Raw genomic sequence first — 23,922 nt, forward strand, 5'->3', positions numbered from 1 at the left:
GGCAGCCCGCCCACCATCCGACCTTGCTCCCAGGCTCCGGGCCTCCTCTCTCACCCCCTAGCGGGCAGAGCTTCACTGTGAGGGGCTGCACGAGTATCCTGGGGTCATCCCCACAGAGGTGTTAGGGCAGGCTGCCCCTGTGGCGAAGGCGTCTTTTATTCCCGTGTCTCTGTCACTGCTGGCGGGTGGGTCCTGACTGTCTCCTTACCCCTCCCCGCCCTGCATGGCAGCCTTCTGCGTGGGGCGCGCCGAGGGACCTGCAGGCTCTCTGGGCCCCTCTGTGAGGTACTGTCTGCTGGCTCCCCGCAGCCTGGCCTCAGGGCTCCATCCTTTTCCTGGCCCCGTGGTGCTGACTTGGTCTCTCATGGGCGTTGGCGGTGGCAGCGATCCTTGGATGTTCCTCATGTTCCTGCCCTTCTCGGTGCTGGGAACGCCCCCTTCCTCCTCAGGCCATCCACGGCTGACCTTGACCTCAGTTTGACCTTGACCGTTGCTGGGCCAAGTGCCCTGGGCATGGCTGTGTCCAGCAGATGTTCGTTCTCTTGCTTGTCTGCTCCGGATGATACATTTTACCTTCCTCTCCATCAAACCAACTACGGGGAAACAAAGACTTCTTTAAAAGCTTGTCCGAAACATTGGATTGAAAAGTGAAAACAACTGAATTTCAGTCCTGTCGCCCTCATTTAATTCAGCAAGCTACATCCCTCGGCCAGCCGTCATCTGCCTCCCTGGCAAGTTCCGGCACCAGTGCTTCCAGCAGCCTGCGTACGAAGCTCAGAACCACGATGTGGGAAGCCATTTGGAAGTTTTAGAATAAAGAGAAGAAAAGTATAAATCTCATGTCTACCCAGCCATCTCAGTGACACTAAACCTTTTTTTTTTTAGAAACACAGCCTAAGAGACTTTTCTTTCTTTTTTTTATTGGGGAAGGGGAACAGGACTTTATTGGGGAACAGTGTGCACTTCCAGGACTTTTCTCCAAGTCAAGTTGTTGTCCTTTCAATCTTAGTTGTGGAGGGCGCAGCTCAGCTCCAGGGCCAGTTGCCGTTGCTAGTTGCAGGGGGCACAGCCCACTATCCCTTGTGGGAGTCAAACCGGCAACCTTGTGGTTGAGAGGACACGCTCCAACCAACTGAGCCATCCGGGAGCTCAGCGGCAGCTCAGCTCAAGGTGCCATGTTCAATCTTAGTTGCAGGGAGCAGAGCCCACCATGACTTGTGGGACTCGAGGAATCGAACCAGCAACCTTGTGGTTGAGAGCCCACTGGCCCATGTGGGAATCGAACCGGCAGCCTTCGGAGTTAGGAACATGGAGCTCTAACCGCCTGAGCCACCGGGCCGGCCCCCGACACTAAACCTTTTACTGCAAATCTGAAAGCTTAGGTTTGTGGATCAGGCAGCCATACCGCTTGGTCACTTCTGGTTGGCCCTTTTTCAAACATCCTTGAAGAGTCCAGTTCTGTAAAAAGAGGAGGGTGGCTTTTCTTGGGAAGATTTTTGAAACTTTGTTTCCCTTCTACTTCCATACCCTTCATCTGCGTGTTTAGAGCTGTGTTGGCTCTGTCCTTGGTACCTGCTGTTGAGGACCCGCAAAAAGATTCCTGGATGCATAAAACTTGACCCAAAAGCAGTGATCAGCACCCCGAGCCTGTGCCCCCCAGGACCCACCACGCTGCACTCCGAGCCTGTGCCCCCCAGGACCCACCATGCTGCACCCCGAGCCTGTGCCCCCCAGGACCCACCATGCTGCACCCCGAGCCTGCCACCCCCGGGCACCACCACGCTACATGAACACACTTAAACCAATGTTGATTCTCGCATCTACCAGTATTTTCAGTACCTGGAAATAGATTGTCTAGTTTTAGGAGTGGCTATTCTGCCTTAATTTCTTCCTTTACATAAATGGACAGCCCTTCAGAACCGCACTTTGCTGTTGGATTTTCCCGTGGTTTACAGCTGATCGTCACATTTCAGTGATAGGATCTGGTTCCAAGCTGAACCTTGGTCCCATTTGTGTCCCCGGGGCCTGTGTGGGAGGCCCCGGCCGAGCGCTCCCCCAGTCCACCTGCTGTCACCAAGCCTCAGGGCCTGGAGGTTACTGTTCGCACGGCGCTGGAGGAATCACACACTAGGTGCTTGCGGAGCTGTGCCCACGGCCGCCCCCCTGGCCCCCCGGCAGTGTTCCTACACTTGCCTGCAGGCGCCACGACCATCCTGTGAACTCATTTCCTAACCAGCCCGTTGTGCCTCTGAGAGGCCTTTGGACGTACTTCCAGGTGAGACTGACCGTCAGGCCCTCGCCCTCGCCCCCCCCCCCCCGCCCCCGTCATGAATATGCCGAGGCCGTGGGTCCTCAGAGCCTGGAGTTCTGTGTGTGAACAGCGTGTGTCCCTGTGCCGCCCTCACCATCTGGCAGAGGCCGTGCTGCCCGGCTGGCCTCCACGCACCCACGTGGTGTGGCCACCGTGAGGGTCAGAGCACTCATTGTTTATGCACGGGACGCCCAGGTTGGGCCCAAAGAAGCTGTAGATAGAGGCACCGACCCCAGCCTGCCTGGCCCCGTGCCCTCAGCTCCGTGTCTGGGAGCCACCCAGCCCACGGGGCACCTCTCCAAGAGCTGAGAAGGAGGGGCCCACACAGGCTGCACCCCCAGCTGGCAGATAAGCCTGGGGCCCCTCTTATCCCACAAGCATATGGTCAGCAGACTCTGTGCCATTGCAGGGGGCTCCTGAGGGACCCAGCCTGGCAGGAATCATCTCTGCCTTACAGACAGTAGGGTCTGTCTGGGCAGAGGAAGGAGGGTAGTCCTAGGAGGAGGGACAGGCCAAGAAGACCCATGTGACAGACGACGGGACCCGGGGGTCACTGATGTGGAGAGAAGGTGTGACTCGAGAGGAGGAGACCCAGTCCCAGCCTGTCAGGAAGGCCCCTTCTTCTGTCTCAGCCCTGACCGTCTCCAAGGAATCTGCTCGGGGAAGGACAGGTCTCTTCCAAGTCACCCGTACGCCACACTTCTCTACACGTGACGCCACCGAGCAAAAATGACCAGGCACGTGAAGAAGCAGGAGAACCTGGGAGGAAAAACCGATCTACCAGAACCTATTCAGGACTCACAGATGTTAGAGTCAGCAGGCAGGCCATTAAAACAGTTACTGAAAGTCTCTCACATAGAACAGTCCAACTGAGGCTCGGAGGATATGAAAGGACCCAACTCAAACCCCTAGAGCTGAAAGCTACAAAATGTGACATGAAGAACACCCTGGGCAGGCTTAACAACTGAGCAAACACTGCGGGAGAAGAGTGGGTGAACTGAGAGACGCAGTCAGAGCCTTGCAGAATGAAGCCCTGTGAGATGGGAAAACAAGAGCGTGAAGGGCGCAGTGGACCACGTTGAGGGACGACGGCAAGGCCCTAACGGGTGTTGGAGCCCTGGGAGGGCTGGCAGGAAGATATGTGAAGGGATGATGGCTACAGACCCACAGATCGAGGAAGCCCAAGGGGCCCCAAGCACCAGAAGCGCAGAGTGAACCTCACCAGGGCCCGTCAAATCCAGCTGCATAAAAAACAATGGTAACTTTAAAAACTCAAAAGCAGCCAGTGAAAAAAGGAACAGAGAAGCAAAGGTAAGGCTGACAGCGGATCACTTGTCAGAAACAGTGACGACAGGAAGACCGGGGAGCTACGTGCGTCTTTAACGTCCTAGAAGAGAAACCGACCACCCAGAATTCTGTACCCATGAGTGTGAGCGGTGTGGTCCCAGGAAAGACATTCTCTGAGTGAAAACGGAGAGAGCCGCAGGGTTCCTCTCTGTAGCCCCACAGTTTTGCTAGCCCGCTTCCCAGTCTCAAAATTACTGTTTTCTCTGCAAAGTAACTTCATCGTAGCTCACTGACTGACAGTACCTGTATCTCCCCATTCCCCTCCCCCTCCTAGTGCACGCGCGCGCGCGCGCACACATACACACACACAAAAGGCGATGGAAAAACGAGCAGGCTTACCCTTCTCCACCGTCCAGGGATGACTCGTGTCATCAAGACCTGAGCTCCATCGAGTAGGCAGAGAATTGGCAGCAGAGCCAGCTTTCCTGATGGTCCAGCCACAAGGTGCCCTGGGAGGGGCTGGTCTGGTGAGGCCCAGGGGCACATGCTCCCTCCTGTGCTGGCGGCTGGTTTGTGTCCCAAACACCTTTTCCTGCGGCTTTTACTTGGATGAGCTTCAGAACAGGTTTAGATTTACAGAACACTTCGCACCGTGAATAGGCCCCATGTATCCCACACCCGGCGTCCCCTGTTGTTAACATCTTACATTAGTACGTTTGTCACAACTAAGGAACCCATCTCGGTGCATTATCATTAACTAAATCCATAACCTAGATTTCCTCGGTTTTTATGTAATGCCCGTTTTCTGCTCCAGGATCCCACATGGCATTCAGTCCTCACGTCTCCGCAGGCTCCCCTGGGCTGGGACATCTCTCAGGTGCCCCTTGTTCTGGGTGACCTTGGCAGTTCTGACAGTGCTGGGGGGTTCTGGATACTGTCCCTCTGCTGGGATTTGTCTGACGTGTCTCTCACGGTTAGTCTGGCCTCGTGGGCTTGGGGGAGGAAGACCACGGAGGCAAAGTGCCCTTCTTATCATGTGACGTCAGAGTCCGTGCTCTCAACGTGACTCGTGAGTGTTGCTGTGACCTTGGTCACCTGGCTGAGGTGTTTGTGTCCCCACCTGGTGTCTTTTTCCCCGTTTCCATCCTGTCCTCTTTGGGAGGACGTCACTGCGACTTGCTGGGATTTTCTGTTATGTGTCCTGCTTTAGGTCTGTGGCTGAACATTACCCCTTTATTCACTGTCGTTATCTTTTAAAATCTGGATATTATTCTTGTAACTTCTTTCCATTATCATTGATTTAGGCTTATGTTATAAGGTGTAGTATTGGAGTTGCTTGGTTTTGTTGTTTCTGCTTTTCTGGGGTTTTCTAGTATTGTGTGTTGCAGTTTGCTCCCTATGGAATAGCCTTTCTGCTCTACCGTCTTCCAACAACACCCTGCAAGTGGACCAGGCGGGAATGGCCTCGCTCTGCCCACAGGCAACTTTGGCAGTTACGGAGCAGTTAACACAGCCAGACTTGTCTTCACATCAAAGCCCCACCTGGGTATGGCTTGTCACAGGCACCTGAGAGGTGTCACTGACCCTTCCCGCCCTCATTTTAGCAGAGATAATTTAATTGCATTGATGGTCCGTTTAACTTCTAAACCATGCATGCAGAAGCACAGTCGCAGTGTTGGGGAACCCACGTCTCACCCGGAATCTGTAGTCAGGCAGGACGCACTGTTTAAGTGACTCGCAGGCTGGCCTGCCACTTGGTGAGACAGAACCGCCATGAACGGCCTCATTTTAGCTGTCATCCAGTTAGACGAGGTGGCTGCTTTTCTGAAGCCCTCAGAGTGGGCTTTCCTCTGGGGAGACATTCAGACCCACCCTCGTGGGGTCCCTGGAGGACTGTGGAGCCCGAGGCCCACCAGTCACAGGAGCTGTCTCCCTGCCCCAGCCTAGTTCAGGCCTCAGGAGACTCCCTGCTGAAGAGGCCGGGCTGCAGCGGGGGGCATCTGTCTACCTGTCTGTGTCTGTATCTGGCAAGAGGGAGGCCACTCTGGGCAGACTGGATGGGGTGCTGGTGGGGAGGGGACAGATCGCCCTTTTGCAGGGTGAAGCATCAGCCAGCGCCCAGGGCAGTACAGAAAGGCCACTGGTCTGTGGTGACTGGGGCTACGTGATGGCCTGTCCGGCTGCGCTGGCCGGCCCGAGAACTCAGCCTGCTGTGTCAGTGCTAGGGAAAGGCGGTGGCGTTGACGAGGAGTCTGTCATCAGGCTGGGCTGAACGTGTGGTCAGAGCGTGCCGGCTCGGACCCCTTTCACACCCAGGGCTCACGGGGCTGTCACTGTGCCTGGCGGGGACCCAGAAAGGACACCGAGGAGATGCTACACCACCACTGATGGGGTTTCTTCCGGGAACGCGAGGCTTGTTCCATACTTGGAAAGCTCTTACGAGAGCATGTTAATAACCAGAAGATGGCTGACGTTGATCTCCTCTTAAAGGAAGAAAACACCCAATAAAACAGGCGTCAGCAGCTACTTCTCTAACATTTCAGATATTTTCATATCAGCCCAAAAGCCAAGATACCACTGTCACTACTGATTAGACAGAGAAAGAATGTAAAGGCATAAACGTTGGAAAAGTAGAGTCAAACCGTAGGTTTGCAAATGGCAGGCACATGTGCCTGGGACACCCAGTGGAATCAATTAAACACGACTAACGAGAGAATTTAGTCAGGTAGACTGGGATTGAAGTACAGAAACCCAAAGAAACAGCCAGTTAGAAGATAAATTCACCCCGTTTTCAAGAGAAACCTAAATCAGGAATAAGCTTGACACATGAGAAACCTGTGCAGAGGACTTTCACGCCTTCCTGAGAACACAGAAATCAAACTGGACGGAGGGAACCATACCCTGTTCGTTTACAGAAGGAGTGGTCGTCGTCATAAATACTTAAGTGTTCTCTAAAGTCATTAAACTTCAATGTACCCAATGAAATAACCAGCAACCTTTTTTCATTTTATCTGAAACTAGACACGCATACTCTAAACTTCTATGGAGAAGTAAATAGGAATATCCAGGGAAATTCTGAGTAGGAAGAATAATGACAGGGAACTAATCCTACGAGGTATTAAAATTAACTGAGGCCTCATAGTAAAGTGGTTGTCGTGCCGGATTATGGCCACACAGACCAACCAGTGGAGCCAGGAACAGACCTCAGGACGTGCAGGGTCTTGTGTGTGGTGAAGCCAATACCTCAGACCCTTGGGGAGTTAATAGGCCCTGAGCGTGTGGTGTTAGGACAGCTGCATGTCTGACTGCACAGCCTGAACACCAGAATGAACTTTAAAGGGCGAAATTGTTTAAATATAAAGAATGAAACCGTGAACACACTGAAAGAAAACCCACACCAATTTTGTTTTAACCTTAGAGTGATGATAGCCTTTTTCTTGACTATGACTTAAAATCTAGATGTCTTTGAAAAGTTAATGAACTTGATTGCATAAAAATACAAAATATTTGCATGGGGGAAAATACCATGAGCAGAGTTTTAAAAAAGAATCTATTGGCCGGCCTGGTGGTTCAGGTGGTTGGAGCTCCGTGCTCCTAACGCCTAAGGCTGCCAGTTCGATTCCCACATGGGCCAATGGGCTCTCAACCACAAGGTTGCCGGTTCGACTCCCACAAGGGATGGTGGGCTGTGCCCCCTGCAACTAACAACGGCAACTGGACCTGGAGCTGAGCTGCACCCTCCACAACTACAATTGAAAGGACAACAACTTGACTTGTAAAAATCCTGGAAGTATGCACTGTTCCCCAATAAAGTCCTGTTCCCCTTAAAAAAAAAAAAAATCTATTGGGAGGAGCGTTTAAGCTCCTGTCACAAGTAAAAGACTAGCTGCCCTAACATAAAGAGTTCCAAGAAAACGAGAAAAACGCTTAACAACCCAGTAGAGAAATGGTCAAAGAACACGAACCAGCAGTTCACAGACAGAAATGCCAATGAAATGTCCACCTCTTCATAACAAGTGCACAGTGAGACTATGCCAAAATGCTGAACTCTCAGACTGGCAAAAATTCAAACACTTAACAACGCGCTGTGCTGTGAAGATACAATATGGTGACAGCTATCAAAATCCCAGATGCGTTTATTCTTGGACCTGGCAGTGCCACGTCTGGGGATTTGCACTTTACCTGCACGTGTATGAAGTAACAGAAACGTTCATTCATTGCCATATCATTGGGAACCACAACAGCGCATGTCCACTGGGAGGCCCACTCCTCAGAGGAGGCTGGTTCCGTGGGCAATGCCGCCTCCGTGGACGGGGTTGGGCGTTGGCTGTGGAGACAGGACGCTGTCTGCCAGCCGCTGTTCGGGGTCGCTGAAGGGAAGAAGAGCGGGCACAGGCCGCGCTGCAGTGTGTTTGTTAGGGTCGGACGGCTGGGTCCCTATATTCATATTCACTTGTGTTTACATAAAGGGACGTCAGAAGAATAAACAGGAAACTAAGGAGGCGATTGCCTACAGTGGAGGAAGCAAACGGACGGGAGAGAAGGGAACTTCTCAAGCTGTACCGTCAGCAGCGTCTTGACTTTTGAGCCTTTAAATAGATTTACAAGTTTTAGAATGTGTATGAAAAAGTAGGTTGAAGGGATAAACGTGTTCGTATTTTCCCACTGATAACGGGCGTCTGACGTGAGGATATTTAAAGTAATAAACCATTTGTGGGAAAGTGCACATTTAAATGTCTTGCTGGACGTGGCGCATGGGAAGTTGCTTGTGCCGAGGGTTTGAGCGCACGGGGACGCACGTCTGAAACTGCCTGGTGAATGTGCTGCCGACTTTGGAGGAACAGAGGGTCCCTGCTCTGGTGTCGTTGTCTCCGGCCCGACTGGCTTTACGGCTGCTGTTGAATCTCTGGGTGTGTGAACACCCGCGCAGCCCACGTCTCTCCAGGTGGGTGCCCCTGGCCTTCTCCGCCCCAGTGAGGGCCCGAGGCTGGCTTGCTCTGGTGCTGTCACCTCGTGATGGAGACAGTCTTCCCTTCCGTGTCTTTCTCATCACCAGTGAACTCTGACCCCAAGGACAGGAAACCAGTGCCTCCCGCACCGTGTGAGAGTTTCTCCTGTTCCCATCAGGACATGAGTCATGCGTCTGCTGGTGAAACTGCTGAGGACCAGCCCGCCGATTGGGACCTCATTCGATCTGTCACATGTGTCTCTCAGTCTGTTCAACTGGCGTCTTCCTACTCTCCCATAGAATGGACTTTATAGTCTGCGGTGAGGAGAACAAAGGCAGGGTCTCTCCCTGCAGCAGTTTGTAAGACCTGCCCTCGCCTCACAGACTAAGCCCTGCAGGACCAGGGTCTCTGCTCCGTCCCCCTGTCTGTCTGCAAACCGCATGTTGGCTGCCACGTGAGATGTGCGCTGCCCCCTCTTCTCTGTTTGCTTTTCTTCTCTTCCTCTCCTCCCTTTTTAAACATATAATTCCCCGAAATCCTGAGACAAGAATCCTGTCGGGAGAATGAAAGGCAGGTTGGAACTGGCTTCGGTGTGTGTGGTGGGGAAGGAGCTCGTTTCGGTGAAGCCGTTCCGTTTTCACGCTTTTCCTCTCCACCTTTTTACTGTGGCCTTAATATGTCACATCAGTGGCTTGATCTGGGGACAACAAGGAACGGACCAAACGAGATGGGGAGGGCCCTAGGAAAGGGGCTGCTTGGAGGACTGGCAGCTGCCAGAGCCGGGCGCCGCTGTGGTCTTGCCACCAGCCTGCCCCTGCCAAGTGTGCCAGGTGTGTCGTCTGCCAGCTGCATTTCTGTGCCTTTGTGCTCAGAAGGCCTTCCCTTCTCTTCCCCGTAACGAGGCTCTCCGCCTGACGCCCAGCGCCCTTAGCAAGTGGGCACGGCAGGCCACCTGCTCCCAGCCTGCGGGTGTGGATGGCAGGGCGGCTGGGCCATCTGAGCACATTCTCAACCGCATCATAACACCTGCTAAGAATGGAAAGCGCAGGGGGACCGTGAGAAGATGGCACCATCGGTGGTGCCTCCCTGGCCTGACAAACCATCAGAACAGCTTTTCCTACCACGGCACAGTGGTCAGACTCCTGTACTGAGGCAGGTTGTGTTTGCCTCAGGCGCTCGGACTTGCGTGTCAGCTCCCCGTCGCTCGGAGGACGTGCCTGTGCGTGTGGGCCTTGTTTGATGGGTTGTCCTCGGGCTTAAAAACAGCCGTGCCTTTATTCTCTGAAGGGGGTCCCAAGCCCCGCTCCTGGGCCCAGGCCTGACAGCGCTGTCCTGGCCTGTCCCGCCTGAGTCTAAGGCAGGGAGGACATGTGCTGAGACCTCCTAGTGCGTGTATCACGACCTTTACCCGAGGCCGGGAGCCCCTGGCAGGCCTGACTGAGGACCGGCTCCCTCACCCCCGGAGCCCTGGCACCCCCGCTCCCTCACCCCCACCCTCTGGCTCCTTAATCCCACGGAAACGTCCAGTCCTTGTCAGTTTGTTTATGTGAGGAAGGAGCACCTGATGATCAGAGCCGCCCTGAGAAATGGGCCAGCTCGGCAGGGACTGGGGTTCCAGCTGCCGTAACCAGCAGCTTCCATCTGCAAAGCCACTCCTGCCCCGTGACAGAGGGCTTCACGCGGGAGACGCCCTGAGCCAGTGGGCCTCTGGGAAGCCGGGAGTATGTCACAGCACGTGACCTTTTTCCTTTTATTCCAGAAACTCAGTTCTTAAAATCCTGACCTCGCGCTTCTTCAATGGCCCCATCCTCTGGAATGGAGCATGCTGGGAGCTGATGAAATGTCACGTCTCTATGGGCGCAGTGCCCTCAGGGTCACTACTTGGCTTTTCTGGATATTGGTCCACGTAGCCCACATAGCATCACAACCACATTTGGGGGGCACTGTCTCCAAGAATAAGAACATCCATAATTTGCATGCCACCCCCCAGTTTTTAAGTCGCTCCTGCATGCTGTCTGTTTAGTCTTTGAATCCACTCGATGAGCAGATTCCTTCAACTTTCCTGGAGTCCCACCACTCGCCAGAGGGAGACCTGGCGAGGGAGCTAGTTTCGCCTTGTGCCCTGCCTCTCCTTCTCGTCTCCACGCGGATGGAAACCTTTCCCCCTGCGCTGTGCGCCTGAAACCTCCCCAGCTGCTCGCGTCGGCTCTGAATGTCTGAGGCAGGGTCTCTCTCGTCCTTTGAAGAACCAGCACTTGCAGAAATGCCCCCAAACCATCCAGCCTGGTGTGAAATCGGGGCCCTGTAACCCTTCGCCAGGATTCCCGACCCTCCCCCCCCCGCCCCCATTGCTTCCTAGAGCCTGTCTGCCTCCTTCCTGGCACCTGTCCCTGCCGCCCTTCCCTCCCCCGCACCTCTGTGGCCTTGGGTTCCCACGGATGTGCATGAACTTCTTCAGCTTGGCTCATGCTCCACACCTCAGAGTGTGCACCTACCTTCCTCCTGAGAGTGAGGTGCCTCTGATGCACTGTAGCCCAAACTGCGGCACTGCACCTCCCGCCCAGGTCCCGCCAGAACACTCTCCTCATGTCTGCGGGACCATCCCATCCCCTCTGCCTGCTGCACCTGCCCCCCCACCCCCATCCAGTCGGGCCTCTGCTCACCTTCTACTGCAGCTACCAGCACAGCCCGAATGCCTCCACCTCTGGATTCCGGCCTCTTCAGGGCCTGCTCAGTGCAGCATTCAAAGCCCTGGGCCCCCTGCCTCCCGCCTTCCACAGCCCTCCCTGCGCCCCCATCGTAGGTGAATAGAACCCCCTTCACCCCATCCCCCCTTCTGCCCTGGCTCCGTGGGTAATCGCAGCTACTCCTCAGGACAGGCGTGTCCTCCAGAAATCACGCACCCTCTCCCCATCGTCCCCCAAGCCTGGTGCCTCCTCACCGTGTCCTTAACTGCTCACTCAGGTCCCTCCGGGAGCTGAGCAGGGCACAGCTGCTGCGTCTCTAGGACCAACCAGGGCTTGGCAACGGCAGGTCCTTGGAATATGTGCTCAGCCGATGAGCACAGATCTGACGGAGCTCACAGGTGCCGTGCGAGGGCTGCGAGGACCCGCACCCCTCAGCACTTTAGCTGTAACATGTAAATTCCTACCTTAGAGCGACTCCTTTGGGGTAAGGAGCTGGGCCTCTAGGAAGCAGCCATTAAAATATAACTGTGACACAAGTAATTCGTCACACATCACTGTTTACATTATATTCACGTTATTATAGTCACACATCATTGTTTTTCAGTATTTTGTAAGCAAAGTCTTAAGACCTTCCACAGGGCCTTGGGTCAGCGGAAACGGAATGGTTTTGAGTGCTGGGCATGGCCCCGCTCAGAAGGAAGAAGACAGGAGTGTGGACTCCAGGGTGACATGGGGAGGGAGCATGTGCAGCTTTGGGTGGCCCGGCAAAGGGGCAGGGCCAGCGGCCAGGGCAGCCAGCCATCAGGTGCCCAGGAGTTTTCAGAGAACATCTTAGAGCTGCTGCACTTCTGAGAACGTGTGAGACGCCAGCCCATTCCCCGCAGCCAAGGGAAATGTATGTGCAAGCAGCCACCTCCCTGTTTTCACATGAAAGTTGAACTTCAGAGGAGAACATGATTAAGGCCTAAAATACTCATTGCGCGTTCGTTGGTTCGTACGTGACAAGAAGCAGAGAGAAACCCCTCTCAGGTAACCGCACTCACTCTCCCTCTGTCTGTTTTCTCCCCAGTCGTGCCAAGCTGACCTGGTGAAGGACAGCGGCCACAAGTACTTCCTGTCGGTCTTGGCAGACCCTTACATGCCAGTAAGGACGAATCGCCACTCCCTTTGGGATGGTCTGGAGATCTGTGTTGTGTGTGTGTGCGCACGTGCCACACTGCCGTGACAGCTCCTGCAGGGCCACTCACCATCCAGGCAGAAGCTGCGACGGGGGTGTGGGCCACGCTTTGGGGGACACGGTCATGTTGTCAGCTGCCGCTTGGCTTGCACAGCGCTCTTCACTTAGGAACGCATTGTTCCGTAGCTGTCTCGTTTCTCTCTGAGCATCCGGCCACTGGCCGCTGCCGTCTGGCTTGTGTCCGTCTGTTTCTCCCGGCACATCTCCACATCGTGCTGCCTGCACACCTGTCGGCTGAGTTGCATGAGTAAGGGCATGTACATCTTTGACAGGGCAGCTCACACGCAGGGGAGGTGCAGGAACGTGACAGGGCGCCCACGTGCCTTAGAATCAGGAAGGGAGGGGGGAAGGAAAGAAGAGACTAAAAGTTTAAATTTTAAATATATTTTATCATATAAAATGGCGTTACAAATGAGTAAGCTACGAGTAGCATATGTAACTCCTATAAATGTTTTATAATTACTTTCTATATTCCCCACCTCTAGCTCCTAGCTCAGCAAAGAGAGCAAAGTACACGCTAAATTTAATTAAGTATAACAACCCGTCTACACGGGTTTAGTTGGCTTTAGTCGTATAAAGGAACTTTCAGATGTAATTTAACCCTGTAGCTGGTTTTCTAAAGTAAATGAGATTTTTTAAAAACACAGAACATATTAAAAACAGGATTGTTATATAAAAGGTAAATAGTACTTGTGTGTTTTAGCTTAAGTGTGGCAGTTAGACATCAGCATAGGCAGTTAAAGTTTGTACTTCGTATGAGTTTTGGAAATAATCACCTCCCTGTTCTTCAGGGTGAGTAAGAAAACAAATCAAAGGAATGAAAAAGAATGCTAAACCGGTAAAATGCAGTGAGATGATGAGCTAAGCCAACACGAATGGGCCCCGCTTCAATTCCAACACCTTTCAGTTCTGAGGATAGAGCCCAATGTGAGAGGGAAGGAAATTCCCAAACGCCCTAAACTGAAGAGAGGGGTCAGAGAAGAGCCACAGTGGGCAGCGAGCGAGGATGTCAGTGACCCTGGGGTCCCCGAGGCATGTGGAGCAGAGTCTGCACAGAGCACCTGGGGCCTGAGCTGGTGACGCCCCCAAAACCGACACCCCTGCTCAAAGCCAGGAGCCCGCGAGGTGTTAAGAAGGGCAAGGAAGGCTGCTCCATGTCCAGGCAGAAAGTTGAAAGAAGAATCCAAGGGAAACTGGAACCTCAGGCCTGTACACACATGGGGTGGGGGCTGCGTGTCCCCGTCCCAGGTGGCTGAGAGCCACCAGCCAAGAAATGAACGTAAAACTCGTTCAGGAAATTGAAACCCGCAGGGGCCTGGAAGAAGCAAAGGCAAACCTTTCTTCAGGGACATTCCACATGGGAGACACCGCCTACTTTCAGCCCACAATCAGGCAAACCAGCACGAAGGAGAATAAGTCGGCAGCAGAATTAGCACCGAGAAGTGAAACTAACAGACGTGTCTGACACGGACTCTAAAGTCACAGGAACACCATGTTTAAATGATCGATAAAAGAATTTGTTTTAATTTTGTCCAAAAGTAAACCACTGTATAGTTTCTTGAAGTAGCTTTGTGCCAATTATAAGAAATAATATATTCTGTTTTTACTTGTCCTCCAAATGACCAAGTAGATTCTTAGCAACCAGGCAGGTTGGGGGTGGGGCTGGGGGTAGAACCTGTCGTGGAAGCACAGGCACTGTCATTAAAAACTCCACAGATGGATTGCAGATTGGTGCAGCCACTATGGAAAACAGTATGGGGGTGTCTCAGAAATCTGAAAATGGAACTACCTTATGATCCAGCAATTCCACTCCTAGGTATCTATCCGGAGAAATCCAAAACTCTAATTCAAAAATCTCTATGCACGCCTATGTTTATTGCAGCAATGTACACAATAGCCAAGACATGGAAACAACCGAAATGCCCATCGGTAGACGCCTGGATTAAGAAACTGTGGTGCATTTATACAATGGAGTATTACTCAGCCATAAAGAAGAAGGAAATCTTACCATTTGCAACAACATGGATGGACCTAGAGAACATTATGTTAAGTGAAATAAGTCAGACAGAGAAAGACAAATACCATATGATCTCACTTATATGCGGAATCTAAAGAAAATAATAAATGAATGAACTAATCAGAAACAGTCTCAGAGACATAGAGGAAAAACTGAGGGTTGCTAGATGGGAGGGGGGTGGGGATAAGGGGGAAGGTGAGGGGATTAGGAAACAGTCAGTAACCACAAGATGGCCACAGGGGTTCTGAAAATTAATTTGGGGAACGTAATCAATAATGTTGTAAAGATTTTGTAGGGTATCCGATGGACACGTGTCCCATTTGGGAGACCACCTCAGGGATGATGTAGATGCCTGATCTCTGCACTGTACGCCTGAAGCTCAACAATAATGAATGTCAACTATAATTTTATATATATATATGTATGTGTATGGTTACAGGAAGCGGAGTACAGCATTAGGAATAGAGACAGTGGAAATGTAATGGCTGTGTGCGATGTCAGAGGGATAGTGGATGGGGAGGGGTTCACACAGTGTGAGGGATATAAATGATAAACGTCTAAGTATTGCTTTGTCTTGTGCACCTGAAACTAATAAAAAAAAAAGAAGAAAAAAAAACCACAGATGAAATGAACAGCAGCATAGATGCAGCCAGTATGCGAATTCGTGGCGAAAGCTCCTGGAATGACGCAGACAGAAGACGTGAGGAAGAGGTCGGGAGACATGGGATGAGAAAGTGTCCTGTTGCTAAGAGGGAGACTGGAGACAGTCATGGGAAGCAGTGTGAACAAATCGTGGCTGAGGGTTTCCCACATTTGAAGAAACGAGTTTTCAAATTTACAAACAGTGAAGCTTGAGAAGGTTGAATAGAACGCATCCCCCCAGAGTCATCGTAACGAAAGTAGAGACGATCGAAGGCAAAAGTAGCAAGAACCAAAAGAAAGATTTTTCGTAGAGGAGTGAACATGATTCCACGGGAAGCGGGCTTCTGTCAGCAGAGACAGATGGCGGGAGACAGCGGAGAAGCCGTTTTCAAAGCTCTGAAGGAAGCCGGCCGTCACCCTCGGAGTCTCTGCCCAGCTACAGTGCCATCCAGAGTGAGCGGGAAGCCCGCATGTCTTCAGACACTGGCGGTTACCGTGTTCTACCCCCAACGGAGATACTTGTACAGACTGTCTTTCAGGAGGAAGTTGAACCCCGAGGGAAGGGTCGGATGCAGGAAGCAGCAAAAAGCAGACCCGTGGGCCAATCTCAATAAGCATTGGCTCTAAAATAATAAATGCTCATCACTAATGTGCAGGGTAGACACATGAGTGGGATATCAGGACTGGGGCACTGACAGCCCTGCATGAATCCAAGGGCGAGGGGACCCAGGGGACGCTTAGTTTAGTGTTTGTTCAGTGTGAGTGGAGTCCACCAGGCACCACAGGTAGAGATGGACCGACTGGCTCATAACTCAGGAGAGGAGAGAATGGAAACTGATCCCTCCAATAAAAGACCAGGAAAAAAGAAATGAAGCAAAGGGAGGCTGGTGTATCCATCCATGTCACTACCATGTGACCGGGGGCAGCCAGGGAACGTCCTGGTCACAGGACAGCCTGTGACAGGACACTCCCGGAAGACCTGTCCCTGTCCTGGGGCGTCGGTGCTTCAGGGAGCAGTCTGTCCTCTGAGAGGCCAGCCCAGAGCTGTCAGACCCTCCTAAAGCGTGTTCTTTTTTTGTGCCCTCAAAAGATAGTAATGAATCATGCATGCAGCTCGTTAACTATGGCTCATTAACTATGCGTGGAGCTCATTCTGAAAGGCCATCTCTGTTGCACTTGGGGGACGATAAGTGTCCTGGGGACAGTGCAGCACCGGGGTGACGTGTTTTCCAGGCCGAGCACAGGACCATGACGGCTTTCATCCTCGCCGTGATCGTCAACAACTACAACACCGGGCAGGTGAGTGGCACGGCCGGTCCCGCCCCACAGCCTCCTGCGCCCTTGCAGACCTGTGGCCCAAGCTGCCCTGTTTGGGGAGCAGAGGAGCTGTTGTTCCCAATGCCTAATGAAGCCGTCACCCTTAGGGAGAGGGAGGTGACCGAAGCGCCAGCACTGGGGGACGCATGGGGGCAGTGGGGCCTGGGCCCTGCGTTTAGCCAGCCATTCGCAGGGTAAACTGCAGGTGGTGGGATTTAAAGTGAAGGACATGACCGAGATTTCCCGAGAACCATGGGGGCCGTGACCGCAGCCCGCAGCCCGCACCCCTCACCCCTCCCCGGGTGTCCCCCTGAGCGCCTCTGCCCTCCCGCAGGAAGCCTGCCTCCAGGGGAACTTGATTGCCATCTGCCTGGAGCAGCTCAGCGACCCCCACCCCTTGCTGCGCCAGTGGGTGGCCATCTGCTTGGGGCGCATCTGGCAGAACTTCGACTCGGCCCGATGGTGTGGTGTGCGGGACAGTGCCCACGAGAAACTCTGCAGCCTCCTCTCGGACCCCATTCCCGAGGTGAGTGCATCTCCACCCAGGGGCTCCCGGCTAAGTGTGGTCGTGGAGCTGGCGGGTACTCTGAGCCCGTGGTCCAGCCGGATGCTGTGTGAATGGGTGGCGTGGGGACCGCTCTGTCTCATGCTGCCTCGTGTTCAGAAGCTGTCCCCTTCCACAGCCGGTCCCCGGAGCCGCTCACTGATGGGTCTCTGTCACTGATGGCTGACATGGTGCCTGGCTTGCTCTTTTGATCCCAGAAGTTCCCGCCTGTACAGCCTGTCACCAGCCCCTCAAGCTGGGGCCACGGGGACCCCTCCTTCTGCCCACCCCTACTTCTGCTCTGTCCTCACGGGTAGGACTGGGCAGTGAGTATTCGTGAAACTGGACTGAGCTGAGCTGAATGTGGCGGGAGCTGAGGCCAGGCAGCCAGCTTGGGCGGAGTTGTGACGCGCTGTCCCCGGCCCCTGCAGGTACGTTGCGCGGCCGTCTTCGCGCTCGGCACATTTGTGGGCAACTCGGCAGAGAGGACCGACCACTCCACCACCATCGATCACAATGTGGCCATGATGCTGGCCCAGCTGATCAACGACGGGAGCCCTGTGGTCCGGAAGGTATGTGTCCCCCAGCACCGTGCCGGCCCCGCCTCGCAGCGGGTCTCCCATGCGCCCGGGTCAGCCCGGGGCCCTGACTGCAGCAATGAGCACGCAGTTCCCACCGGCCAGCGTCCTTCTGAGAGCGGACCTTTCAGTGTTTGCTTAATTCTCCAAAATGCGTTTCTTCCCCAGATACTCGTGTGTTTGCTTCATTTAAGGGCATTTAGCAGGCTGTGTCTCCTGGCAGCTTATAAAATAGGCTCCTTCCTGCCTGGGAGCAACACATACACACCCCATGGAGACAAAAGAACATAGACACCCATAGACAGACGCAAAGGTTTGTGCGTGTGTTCCCCTCCCCGCCCCCGTGTTTGTCAGCGACTCCACAAAACAGTTTATAAAGTTGAAAGTCTTACTTGTCTGTTTAAGTGTAGAAATATCACAGATTTCTGTCCAAGATCTCACACCCCTCTCAAAAGTTGGCTCAGCACAACCAGACCCCCTCGTTCCCTGTCACAGGGCCATCAGGGGACCCTCATGGTTTACTGGTCCTGAAGGCTGAGCAGCCGGGAGCCAGGGAGGGAGGGGCCTGGGCCAGGTGTGGCTGCAGCGCTGAGCGGGCAGGAGGGGTGAGGCTGGAGGGCGGTGGCTCCCAGTCCCCAGGCCAGCGTGGCAGGACCGCGCCTTCTGTGCAGCACCGGGTGCCCCCTTCTTTGCACAAATGTTGAGTGTCTTTCATGTTCCAGGTACAGCGCCGTGTCAGGCCTAGGGACCTTGGCTGTCCTTGGGGTGTTTGTGTTCTAAGGGGGCCCAGCCAACAGCAGGCCTGTTAAATGAGTCGATGGGGTGACGTTGGCTGGGGCACGCGGGAGACGCGGAGGTCTGGGGGCGCTGGCGGTGGACGGGCAGGGCACCGCCTCTAGCAGCGGTGGGGCGCCTCCCTGAAACGTGAGCCTTCTTCTCTGTGCAGAGTCCTCCTGCACCTGGCGGCTTGCTTTCTCCTCGTTCACAGCCGCGTGCTGACGCTGTCGTGGCACATGGCACTCTGAGGGAACACAGGCACAGCCAACTGGCCCAGGAGACCAGCGCCAGGGGCCTGACAGTCCTGAGCTCCACTCAGACCTGGCACCGCGCTCCGCGGGCTGACCTGCCCCTTCACAGCCGCCTCTTATGTGGGGCCTCGTTCTGGGACGTCAGCTCTGGGGCCCGAGACATGGCTCTGACCTGTAGCCTGTGACCGGCTGCTGGCGTTCAGCAGCTTGTGCAAAATGAGACAAATACGGCTATGATGGCGGGCTTTTCATAGTCATATGTATTCAATATAAACAAGGTTTCATCCGTTTACGTTTTAATAACAAAAGTATCCTCTCCTAGGTGAGGCGATAATGAGAACAGAGGGTCCGATTTTGTTTGTTGACTTGTTTAATGAGCTTACTTGATAAAATCAAAAAGTCAGCAAATTCCTGTCAGCCTCCCTAATCATTTTGAACTTGACCTTGTCCACTAAGCACCAAATCCAGATGCCCAGTCAGCAAGACCCCCGCCCCCGGCTCATCAAGAAGGGCCCGGCGAGGGGTGCAGGCTTGTGACCCTCCAGTTTCCACCCACGCCTTTCTCGCGGCATGACAGGGTGGGGGGTGGGGGGGCGCGACATGACACAGGGACCCCGCGTCCCTTACTCACAGCGTCCCCGCTGTCATCACCTTAGCAAGGAAAGCAGGAGGCATGCACATCACTTGTGTTCAGCAACCACAGACCCCCAGGGGTGCCGGTCGGCCTTGCCCACACGCCTGACTCAAAGCGAGACCGGCAGGAAGTATCGGGCTGTTCCCCATCAGCGCCCGGGACCCAGGCCTCTGGGAGACGACAGGGCTCCACCCACCTGGGCCAGGGTGCCTTCTCCCGGAGGTGAGCCCGTGGTGTTCACATGGGCACAGACGCACGCACGCCCCAGCACTGCTGTCCTGCTGCAGTTGTGGGCCGAGTTGGACGCTCTGAGCAGGGGTCACAAAACAGTCACCGGTAGTTTGGTGTCGGAAACGTGGAGTGGAGGCAGCCCCGGGCAGGAAACGGGCGTGGGGGGCAGTCAGTGCAGAGGCTGCGAGAAGGACCCGGAGGGCGCGTGGCCTGGCCTGCCTCGTGACCAGGGCAGTGTTGGCCGAGTCCCATGGGGCAGTCGTGTGCCAGGCGTGGCGTCTCAGGAGCCTCTGGCGACTCACTTTAAAAATGGAGCCTGGGTTCACACTCGTCTCTGAAGGGAAAGGCTTCCTTCCTTCCGCAGGCACGTGTGACTCCCCTTCTGTGTGCCCGGCCTGCGTCACCCGGGCTTGCTTACCCAGCCGTGAACCGAACCCTGGCTCTTCCCTTGAGAACGTGCACTTGAGGTGGGGGCAGGCTGGAGACCGAACAGACGGATGAGTGACGTGGCAGGTGGTCGTGTTGGGAGGAAAGGCGGTGAAGGGGGGGTGTCCGGAGGGGAGCCTGGATGCAGGGGCATCTGAGTGGAGGCCCAGAGAAGCAGAAGGGTGAGCCGGGGGCACTAGGGAGGCCTTCCTGGGCAGAACAGCAGGACCGCGGCACAAATTAATGTGTTCCCAGCCTGGTGTGAGCTGTTTCACTCTGCATCGAAGTAACGAGGCAACCAGTGCTTTTTGTAGACGGTACCAGCATCACCTCCACTGGGTGGGGTGACAGGTGACTGTCTCAGCAGCACGTCACTGCCTCACACAGCAAAAGTGAGCTGGGCTCTGGTTTGCAGGAAGAGGCTGCTCGGGTGTACAGGCCTGGCGCAGTTAGACTCGGGGACCAATGGCAGAGGCAGGGCTGGGGCACAGAGGGGTGGGTCTGCACAATTCAGGGTTCTCACCTAAGCCGGTAGTTCTGGTTCCGTGGGCACAGGCCGAGAGGTCCCTGTCAGGGCTGAATGGAAGGACATAGCAGCAGACTGCTGGGCAGGTTGCGTCTGTGGTTTGCGTGTGTGCTTAGGTGGAGATGCACGGCCAGCAGTGGGAAGGGCCAGCCTGGAACTTGGAGAGAGAGGGGCCACAGCGGAGTAGCTTCAGGAGCAGTCCCCACGTGTGACGGGGAGGCCCAGGAGGGTGTGAGGTGAGGGAGAGGCCCTCAAAGGGGGGCAGCCAGTGAGCGCACCTGGGGCCCGTCTGGAGCCTGCGGACACTTGGTGCCTCGGCACAGCTCTCCTGGCCTCGGCGGCTTCCTCACAGGCCTCAGCTTTCTGCTACGTGCTTTTCAAAAAAGAGACGAGGCTGAAGTTGAAATTGTCTGAATAGTGAGGGGAGAGTCGTCGCACCGGCATTCCCGTTTTGTGTCCCGGACTCAGCATGTCCAGGCCCTGCTGGTACAGCAGCACGTGTCACTGCGCTGAAGGAGTCGTCCACTGTATCCATGTCCTTGGGCTGAGGCAGGGGCCCTAAAGATCAGGCAGACCTTTCTTCTTGCCTTTCAGCGACTGGAAAATAGTACAACTGCAAGTTTTGCGTTTAGTTGAGCGGGCGTGTGGGCTTATCAGGCATGACCTGCTGTCATGTGCCCGGAAGTCAGACGGCTTGCCAGTGGGTCTGTCAGGAGGCGGCGTCAGCCCGGGTCACAGCCCTGAGCTTCCCAGTCTGATGGGGTGTCACTCACACTGGGCCCCTCCACCATCTTCCCGGTGCCGCTCGTGCCTCGCGGTCAGCAGGCCCTGTCGGGGTCCCGGTGCCCTCTGTGGAGGTTCCTCATGGCCGGTGGCCTCCGACCCGTGACCTCACTCATTGTTCAGAGGCTTCTGCTCCCACGGGACAGTCCCCGTCGCTGACACCGAGCACAAAGTTCCCTCTTAACCTTTCTTTTTTCTACGGCGACTCAAGCGTCTGGCGTTCACGTTTAAGCCTCGCTGCTTGTGCACAGCCTTTCCCCGCCGCCAGTAAGTGCCGTGTCCCTTCTCCCTCGGCAGGAGCTGGTGGTGGCTCTGAGTCATCTCGTGGTGCAGTATGAAAGCAACTTCTGCACGGTGGCCTTGCAGTTCATGGAGGAGGAGAAGAACTACCCCTTGCCTTCCCCGGCGACCACAGGTACGGACGGCAGCCCGGCGCCTCACCTGGCTGCCTCACCTGGCGCCTCACCTGGCTGCCTCACCTGGCGCCTCACCTGGCTGCCTCACCTGGCGCCTCACCTGGCGACTCACCTGGCTGCCTCACCTGGCGCCTCACCTGGCTGCCTCACCTGGCGCCTCACCTGGCTGCCTCACCTGGCGCCTCACCTGGCTGCCTCACCTGGCTGCCTCTGGCGGACCGGGGACCCTTCGTCAGAACTGTCGCAGCCCCTCAGTTTTGCCAAGACCTGGGCTCAGATCTCAAGTGCTGCCAAGTGGCCTTTGATTCTTGTCTTCCCAGGCGTTTAGCAGAATAGAAGGGGCAGGAAAGGGGCTGCACTAGCCCTGACTCGTTTCCTTCCTGTTTACCCTTTTTGGAAATCAAATTGGTGGATATGATGCCCACATATGTGGGCTAGGGGGCTTAGAGAAGAGTACGTGGCCCCCTCCTGTGATGAGGAATGTCATGTGTGGGTCTCGCAGGTCAGTGAGTCACGTTCGGCAGCTCCTTGACTCACGTTTGCCTCTGTGCCAGCTTTCTGTTCCGTCACCCTGGAACACAGCTGTCTCTGCAAGAAAGAGCTCTCGTGCTCCGTGATGAAGGCAGCGCCCCCTTAGTGCACCAGGAGGGGAAGCGGGAATGAGCTCACTCAGTGGGGGAGCCGCTGTTCCGGAGGGGGGCATGGAGGCAGCAGGCGGGGTCCTGCCGGTGCCAACTCGCACCCCCCTCGCAGAAGCCACAGTGCCAGGCCTGCTACACGTGGGCTTTCGTAACTGAACAAGCAACAGACGTGGGGTGGGGTCACGTGCTCCTTACACCTCCCCCCTACACCCTGTCATTAGTCTGTCCAGCTGAGACCAGCCTCCGTGTGGCAGAGCTCCATCCTGAGTCGTGGGGCCTTGCATTCGCAGGGAAGGGTTATGTCACCTGTCGTAGCCGCCAGCTAAGAGGGAACGTCTGTCCTCCCCGGGAGCCCACCGTGAACTCTCTCTCCTTCTTTCCCACTAGAGGGGGGCAGTTTGACCCCTGTGCGGGACAGCCCCTGCACCCCCCGGCTTCGTTCTGTGAGCTCCTACGGGAACATTCGCACTGTCAACACAGCCAGAAGCTTGAACAAGTCTTTGCAGAACCTGAGCTTGACAGAAGAATGTAAGAGTCTGGAAACCGGGTACTTGGGTGGGATGCTTGTATTGGGGGCTGTATTTCCTCAGGAACAGGTGCCCGCCCTTCTCTGCCGTCAGTGTGTGCCTGGCTCGCCTGGCGCTCGTGCATTAGCGCCCGCAGTAGCCCGTGGGCCCTGTGCAGGCTTGGAGGAGGGTCCTGATGCCCCCGGGCCCTGCCAGTGGCCCGACGTCTCCCTGGGGAGTGAGGGCCTGGCTCCAGAGGAGCTGGGGGGGGGCGGGGGGGGATTACACGTTTCAGTCACGTGCCGCTAACTGTGGGACCAGCGGAGGTCCTGGGCGCTCGGCACTGACCGCCTCCTCCTCTGTGTGGTGTCCGGCAGCTGGAAGCGCAGTGGCGTTCTCCCCCGGGAACCTCAGCACCAGCAGCAGCGCCAGCAGCACCCTGGGCAGCCCCGAGAACGAGGAGTATATCCTGTCCTTCGAGACTATCGACAAGATGCGCCGTGTCAGCTCCTACTCGGCCCTCAACTCCCTCATTGGTGAGCCCCCTGCCCGACCTCCCCTCCCAGCACAGCACAGTAAACGCCAGGTACACGCACCCCGAAACCGGCTTGGTCAGAGCGTGTAGCCGCCAGGGCCGTGAAAAGTGGCAGGAGTAAGTTTTACTGTCAGCAGCATGAAAGCCTCGGTCACTTTGATTCCAACCTGATGGCGTTTGACAGGCCCTTCCAGGGCTGTCTGGGCTGGCCAGCTGTGCCTTATGGGAGGTTGCTGGAACCTTCCATCAGTCTCCATCGTGATGAACTCCGTGGCATAGAACAGGGGCTCTGAGCCGGGGTGGCTCTGCCCCCAGGAGACGTTTGAGTTGTCACAGCAGGGGCAGAGCACCACCCTGCAGCGCCCAGGCCCCACCCCAGAGAGGGGGTCAGTTTGTATAAGACAAAGGTGTGTGTCCTTTGGGTGTCCGGGCAGGACTGGCCTCGAAAATTGTTTGGGCCTCTCAGGGCTTTGTGGATAGGTTTAAATTCAAGTTCCGTGTCTTTGATGGTGGCAGGATTATTCAGGTTGTCTATTTCATTTGACATGTTATATATATATATTTTTTTAATTAAATGTATTGGGTGACATTGGGGAGTAAAGTTACATAGGTTTCAGGTGTACAGTT

General features: G+C 55.1%; 1 protein-coding gene across 2 annotated transcripts in view; it reads left to right on the forward strand.

Moving 5' to 3' along the window:
- RPTOR (regulatory associated protein of MTOR complex 1) overlaps positions 1 to 23,922 on the forward strand; it is a 271,642-nt gene that overhangs the window by 201,551 nt on the left and 46,169 nt on the right. For both annotated transcript variants that reach the window (XM_019735643.3, XM_019735644.3), the window contains exons 14-20: positions 12,304 to 12,378; positions 16,364 to 16,429; positions 16,782 to 16,973; positions 17,423 to 17,563; positions 21,495 to 21,612; positions 22,642 to 22,782; positions 23,138 to 23,296. In XM_019735643.3, coding sequence (XP_019591202.3) covers positions 12,304 to 12,378; positions 16,364 to 16,429; positions 16,782 to 16,973; positions 17,423 to 17,563; positions 21,495 to 21,612; positions 22,642 to 22,782; positions 23,138 to 23,296 — 892 coding nt within the window. The remainder of the gene's footprint in view (positions 1 to 12,303; positions 12,379 to 16,363; positions 16,430 to 16,781; positions 16,974 to 17,422; positions 17,564 to 21,494; positions 21,613 to 22,641; positions 22,783 to 23,137; positions 23,297 to 23,922) is intronic.

This window comes from Rhinolophus sinicus, chromosome 12 (assembly GCF_057876585.1).
Source record: "Rhinolophus sinicus isolate RSI-liver-muscle chromosome 12, RSI-T2T, whole genome shotgun sequence".
NCBI classification, from domain to species: domain Eukaryota; kingdom Metazoa; phylum Chordata; class Mammalia; order Chiroptera; family Rhinolophidae; genus Rhinolophus; species Rhinolophus sinicus.